At 34.7% G+C, this 7,500-nt stretch overlaps 1 protein-coding gene across 1 annotated transcript in view; it reads right to left on the bottom strand.

The window, feature by feature from the left end:
• Positions 1 to 778: 778 nt before the first annotated feature.
• The window catches only part of LOC122249875 (uncharacterized), an 8,206-nt gene continuing 1,484 nt past the window's right edge, over positions 779 to 7,500 (bottom strand). The window contains exons 2-7 of the mRNA XM_043011048.2: positions 5,154 to 5,257; positions 4,677 to 4,840; positions 4,073 to 4,478; positions 3,512 to 3,628; positions 2,960 to 3,151; positions 779 to 2,596 (exon numbers count right to left, since the gene is read on the bottom strand). Of these exons, the coding sequence (XP_042866982.2) occupies positions 2,402 to 2,596; positions 2,960 to 3,151; positions 3,512 to 3,628; positions 4,073 to 4,478; positions 4,677 to 4,840; positions 5,154 to 5,249 (1,170 nt within the window). The 5' untranslated portion in view covers positions 5,250 to 5,257 and the 3' untranslated portion in view covers positions 779 to 2,401. The remainder of the gene's footprint in view (positions 2,597 to 2,959; positions 3,152 to 3,511; positions 3,629 to 4,072; positions 4,479 to 4,676; positions 4,841 to 5,153; positions 5,258 to 7,500) is intronic.

The raw sequence follows: 7,500 nt of genomic DNA, 5'->3' as shown, positions 1-7,500 counted from the left end.
TATGCTTATATACTTGAGTAAATAGGTTTGTGGATGGGTGTGGGTGTGGGTGTGGGTGTGGGTGTGGGTGTGGGTGTGGGTGTGTGTTTGAGTTTGTGTTTATGTGTGTGTGTGTGTGTGTGTGTGTGTGTGTGTGTGTGTGTGTGTGTGTGTGTGTGTGTGTGTGTGTGTGTGTGTGTGTGTGTGTGTGTGTGTGTGTGTGTGTGTGTGTGTGTGCGCGCGTGTGTGTGCATGAGTGTGCGCGCATGCACACTGGACACTCTCATCGGTAAGCCAATTCTAGTGGGGTTAGGGCTGGTGCTGCTGACTGCGGCCGCCACATTCCTGCAGAAGAGTGCGTGTGAATGTGTGAGTGTGTGAGTGTGTGAGTGTGGCTGTCTGTCTTTGTGTCTGTGGTTTTGTCTGTGGCTGTGTCTGTGTGTGACTCTATGTGGTGTGTCTATGTCTGCATCTGCCAGTGCCTATATGAGTTTGCTGATGTGTCTAAATAATCCATATCTTAAATAAAAATGCATATGAGATAAACTGAAAAGATCAGATTTAATCCAATCTTTCAGCTTCTTGTACATATTTGCAATGATGAGGTAACATAATATTTCCATTAGCCAGACATTTCACTGAATTAAAATTCATGAGGCCAATCTAGTTATTATTGCAACTGATAATGTGATGCCTGGATGTGTGAGCTACTGCAATTAAAAGCACTTGATAACATTGGTAACATTCTATGGTCTTTATCACATAGATGGACGAGGTAACAATGAATTACAAGCTGGTGTATTGAGAGCAAGACTATTTACATCTATATTTTTCTGAAGCCACTACATGGAATGTGCAAATACTGTATCAGTTAGTGTGGAATTAACATTGCCTCTACCTTTAGTAAAGGATAATATAGACATAATACAGACAACCTTAAATAAATGTCTGAAAGAAAAGCTATGAATGATTTACTTGAAAGATCCATTTAGGAGCTACTTTTGCAAAATATATAGAAGACAGCAAGACAAAATTCTCCAGTAAACTATGGCAATACACTACCAACTGTAGCCATACATACTAGTTACAAAAATATACATCCATTATCACCTATATCCACTTAACATTTGGCAGACTTAAGACATTATTCCACAGCAAAACAAACACTCCTTATTAAATCTGAAAGTAACTGGTCAAATAAGTGTTGCTTGAAATAGTAAATATATATACAATAAATATAACAATTCAAGGAAAACCAATGGTTTGGCTACAAAGGGCAGTAAGATTATTCAAAGAAGGACGGGCAACATCTTCAATCACGACTTACCATGTATTTAGGCACATGAAAAACACAAATTTTAGTTTACTTATCTCAAAAAGTCTTTTAATAACCTTTTGTAAACAGAAACAGTACAGACCACAACTCATGAAACAATACAACACTGGCTGTGGAAAAACTTACCAAAATCCAACAATGAGTAACTTTGGTCATTCCATCTTATATCTTTGCTTATGTTTGGCTACTGAGGAAATGTTTACACTTAATACAAGGTAATAGAAGCTTAAAGCCTATTATAATGTTCTAAACATATTTACAAAAACATACAGCTCTCACATAATTCTGTCATCATATATCAAAGCTTTATCAAGTATAACAAGCACTCATTATCGTAACAGTTTGCTATATGTGTCTAACAATACTGAAAGCAGTTGGTGGTTAATACTGGGCTGCTATTTAGGATATTCATCTATAAATGTATTGACAATTTGTGTACATGCTAAAAGGAAAATGAAAGTTCAGTAAAACAAGAGGGAGTATTGGTTTAACTGCAGAAGATATACTACTGAGGGTATTTACCTGTCTAACTTAAAGTGCAAAATGATATGGCTAAACCATGTCCTTTAAATATGCCTTTTATTCCTTTGTGTTTACGTAAATAAATAACAATTTATAATCAACATCACTTAATCACACTCATTAAAATTGCAGAAAACATTATTTCAAAACATGAGGAAAGCAGTTCTGAACTCTGATAATAAATACAATGAAATCTCCCCTTGATTAAAAAGTGAATACTAAAGAAACACTGATATGTTGTGTGTATTATATAACCTGTTTAAATATTTGAGTAGATAAATTACCTCATTCAAGCCCAACACTAGTCCTGTGCACCTTGAAAATCAATTCCTTAGCACCCTCTATATGGCATAGCAACCTCAGTATTCAAAATTTCATAAAATTCTGTACTCCTGCACATCATCAAGTAAAATCATTATTCATTGGATTTGAATGATCTGCTTCTGACCATTTTCCCCTTATAATCAATTCTCTATTTCTCCAGATGGCAATAACCCCTACCAAATCCAGCCACTTCTTCAGTCTATTCAAATAAATATTGGACTAAGCAAGGACGACACACGGTCACCAGTAGAAGGACTTCTGGAGGAGGTTGGAGGCTGTAGCAAACCAAGAGGAAGCCGTCTCTTTGAAGGAGCCTGTTGGGGCCATAGCCGACTTGGCATCTTTAACCACTATGTCGTCCTCCGGTAAATAATCTGGGAGTTCATCCTCTGGAGAAGTCATGTCGGTGGATCCACTGCCAAGAGGGAGTATCTCCTGCAAGAAAGAGGTTATAGTGAATATAAAGAAATATGATATCCTTCTTTTTCTTTTACTGTTGTGTAATCACTTTCATATATGCAATCTGCAACATTGGTAAATATCATGATCAAGATGTACAAATTCAATAAAAAGATACTCAAAATAAAAAATGTTAAATATTATAGCAGAGCAAAATAAATTAATGTCGGAAGAACAATATCTGAGCAGTAGCAGCATCAGACTGAAAACAACTGGGAGATGTGTATATATAACATCTATACAGCATTGATGAAAAAACATATTGGCACAATGCTAACATGCATCTTTACCCAAAGTTTATTTCCCTTTACTTCCTCACATAAACAAAAAACTACATACCTCATCTCCATTTGCATTAGTAGTAACCTGCTGAGCAGAAAGAATCTCAGTGCGGGCAACAGCAGCTGCAAGTTTGTCAATGGAGAGATCCCGTTTTACTCTGCAAGTGACGCGAGAGCGTCCCAGGTCAAACACAATACTAATAAGCCCTCGAACCCTGACCAGTTCTTCTTCAACTTGTTTGCGGTGTTCCTAAAAAAAAATAATAAATAAATATACAAAAAAAAAATTGGATAAAATTTCTGATCTGAAATTGGTGGAAGTTATAAATTAACAGTATCTAAAATATTGTGATAACCATACATTCCATAATATGTGAGTTTGTACAATAGAAATGAAAATGCAAGATTATATATAATTGAAAAAAAAAACAATATATACTTAAAGTTATCTTATATCACATGGGCTATTGCATCACAAATAAAATAAGGTCCTCTATTTACTTAATAATCTTTACAAAACTAGTGCACCGCATAGTTCAATTTAACTTGAGGACCTAGAAAAGATCATGCAAAGATACACCAAATAAAAAAACAAACTAAATGAACATACAGGATCAACCATTCCTTTAATGAAAAGGGTAACAATTTTTGCTTTAGAATTATTTGGTCCCAGGAAGCCACCCTTCATTTCCGTAGGTTGACGCATTTTTCTCTCTAGTCTGGAGAGCTGAAAATATAAAAATGTTACAATAAAGAGATCTTTTTTAAGGCAATTTACTGTCCTTCTTTACTTCCCAACTTATTTTCATATATGCATAATAAATTCATTCTACTGTAGATATTGTGACCAAAGCACTGACATGGAACAATGATGACACAGATTAAAAATAAGTTGTTATTTTTCTTTCTTATCTTAGTTGCAGGGTTACTATAGTAACTTTAAAAGGAAATTTTACCTTGATGACATAACCAACATTTAACAGGTTGTAATTCTATATCTTAGTACATGGAACATGAACTACTTGAAAATAATTACTAAAAGACATAACCTTTTATGGTCTTACTCAATCAACTGAACCAACAACAATAACAAATTAGCCTTCCACATAAATCACAAAGAGTATTCTCTAAAAAATCATTCAATACAATAATTCAGCTAATCCCAGAATACCTCTTCATCAGTGGAGAGAGATCTACTGTCTACGCTACTCCTTGCCGAGTCCACTTTCTTTGGAGATCCCTCCATGCCATCGGTTTTCTTTGGAGATCCCTCCATGCCATCAGTTTTCTTTGGGGATCCTTCAGTACTTTTGCTTTCAACACTGTCTGTTCTATGTGGGGGCTCCTCTGCACAGTCTTTGTTCTTTTGGGTTGCATTTGCTGAGGAGCTCCCTTCACTGGGACTTTTCTTTGGTGAACTGTCTACATCATCTGTCTTTTTCGTCTCTTGTTCTAGCTTTGAGCTGGCAGTCGGAGTCTGGGGACTGCGAGACTTTTTCATATAACGAGCATATTGGAGGCTAGTAAAAAGAGCTGCCGCTTCATCGCGTAATTCATCACTGTAACATTCCTCATCCCTGAAAGCAGAACAGAACAATTTTTCATACTCAAGTGTCTTGCATACCACTCTACTCTGAAAAGTTAGTATTTTGAGTCTTAAAAAGTGAAATATCACATTAAATTTTAAAAATCAATAAAGCCACCAAAAGTCAACCACATTCACATACGGCCATACTTAACATCAAAAGGCAATTACAAATCTTTCAAAATCTTACTCTGTGACTGCCTGCAGTGATTCAAGAACACCAAAAGTGTTTGCTAAGGATTGTCTGCACTCTATGGCTTGTGCAATAAGGGATAATGTTTCAATAGCTGCCTTCACCAATGCCCCGTCTCCTTCAGCCACAACATACGCCAAAAATTGGATACACGTACGATCCTGATCAAACAGAATTTGAAAATGCTTTAGTCAAAAAGATGAAAAAAGGAAAATATTAACAGCATTTACCTATCTGATTAACCATAAACCAATTCATGAACTCCACCAATCATAGAGGTCAAATATATCTGAAAATACTCTCAACTATTAGTATGGAACAATATAATCATAAAAACCAATGGAACAATATACTCATAAAAAACAATGTAACAATGTACTCATAAAAAACAATCTCTTTGTTTGTCTTGTTTTTTATTTTTGGTAATTACTCAGAAAACTTCCAAAAGAATTAAAAAGCTTGAAAGAGACATACCAGTGCTAGAGCTAATCGCTTCCCAGGATCGGAGGCCAGCTCCTTGTAGGCCATGATGGTGGCCTCTGCTGCGGCACCCAACTCAATTTCCCCCATGATCCAGCCTGCAAAAAATCATTATAAAGATTAATTCTGGGAAAAAAGTCACCTTTTCCGATATGAATAGGGAATAGTAAGTGTGATCTCATAAATAATATCATCTAGTTGGTAAATAATATCATACTGTTTTCAAATAATATGATACTTTTTGCAGATAATAGGATACTGTTTGTAAATTACATAACACTGTTTGAGAGTGAAATATACATATCTTGATGGGTAAAATAAGCTCTTTATCTCAAAGACCATAATTTGCCTAGTGAAACTTGATAAACCTGGCCTTCATTGGGGTTATGGGGAGGAAAGGAGCAAGGAAGAACTGCAGTCTCTTGCAGATAAGAGGACCTTCCCATTATATAGGGGGGTCCCTTATGGGGGTTTCTTACTATTCCATTTATTTATTTATTATTTTCTATTTTTCTCCTAAAATATGAGAACTTCAGAAAAACTAAGTAGAAGACCCAATAGCTTGATAATAAATCTTTAGTGAAATAAGCTTTATTTTTCTTTTAAATAAATGCCCTCATTTTTTTTCTCGAAACACACAAAATCATTGCCTGTGTTATCAACATATTTATCATTATCTTTATTGTTATCATTATTATTATCATGATTATTATTATCATTTCTATCATCATTATTGTCATTATTAGTTATCTTTATTACTATTATCATGATCATGATCATTATCATTAATATCAACATTACTATTACTACTATTATTAATACCATTAATACTATTACTATTACTACTACTATTACCTTAATTACCATTCTCACTATTATTACTTTTATTATCATTATTATTATTATTATCATTACTATTATCATTATCACTATTATTAATGCTAATATTATTACTACTATTATCATTATAATTATTATTACTATCATTATTATCATCATCAGCATCTCCTCTGATCTTATTATCATTATCATCATCATTATCGCCATTGATTTGCAACACAAAAACTTCAGCCAAATAATATCCTATGTAATGATTCAAGGACATTTCATGTTACTGGACCACACACAATGATCCCCTTTCTGTCAGTCGTATCTTTCAGTAAATAGTTATTAGAGGTCATTATGACTGACATTTTATGTACATCTTATGCATCTTCCCTGAATAAGGACACCATAGTGCATCATATTTTCTAATTCATTTATGTTTAAATACAATTTACAATCCATACTACAATAACAGAATAAAGTAAACATAAGTAAAGCTTCCGTAAGCAAGACCATCTGGTACCTCATGTACAATATAATATAATAAGCCAATAATAATGGCAAAGGCCATCACTAAATGCTTAATTATTACCAACAGTAATGAGCATTAAACCCTTTTAATAGTGTAAGGGGTGGACCCATCTATACATGCATACATACACACAAGCACAGGCACACCATGCATGCACATGTACACCATGCATGCACATGCACATGCACATGCACACCACACACACACACCACACACACACACACACACACACACACACACACACACACACACACACACACACACACACACACACACACACACACACACACACACACACCACACACACACACACACACACACACACACACACACACACACACACACACACACACACACACACACACACACACACACACACACACACACACCACACACACACACACACACACACACACACACACACACACACACACACACACACACACACACACACACACACACACACACACACACACACACACACACACACACACACACACACACACACACACACATATATTGTATACTGTCCATTTATAATAGCTTTAGTCAATGCTGGATATCTATAGTAACAATATTTGCTCAGTTAACTGGAGAGATTATGAAATGTACCATCATATAAAAGGGTCAAAAATATTTTTTAAAATACATTACACTAATATTATAATAATAAAGATTCATATGCAAGATCTATAGGAATCTTTAACCCTTTGGCTGTATTCAGCAGAAAATTATTCCCAAGAGATACCAAATGGCCAAACTACCAATTTATACACTGCCTTCTGGTAAAAAAAATCATGAATGTCTCAAAAATTCCCATAAGTTTCATCAAAGAATAAGAGTCTATTAATTGGCTCTTTTTATATATTTTTGCAAATATTCCTTGAATAAATGATGATATATATTAATATCTGCAAATATAAATCCAGTCTAGTTAAAGAAACATACATTTTCTCATAGAAATGCATATAGTAAGTAAAATAC

This window comes from Penaeus japonicus, unplaced genomic scaffold, assembly GCF_977035675.1.
Source record: "Penaeus japonicus unplaced genomic scaffold, GWHDUDI00000001_assembly GWHDUDI00000020, whole genome shotgun sequence".
In the NCBI taxonomy this organism is placed as follows: Eukaryota; Metazoa; Arthropoda; class Malacostraca; order Decapoda; family Penaeidae; genus Penaeus; species Penaeus japonicus.
This window is presented reverse-complemented; position numbering and strand designations above follow the sequence as displayed.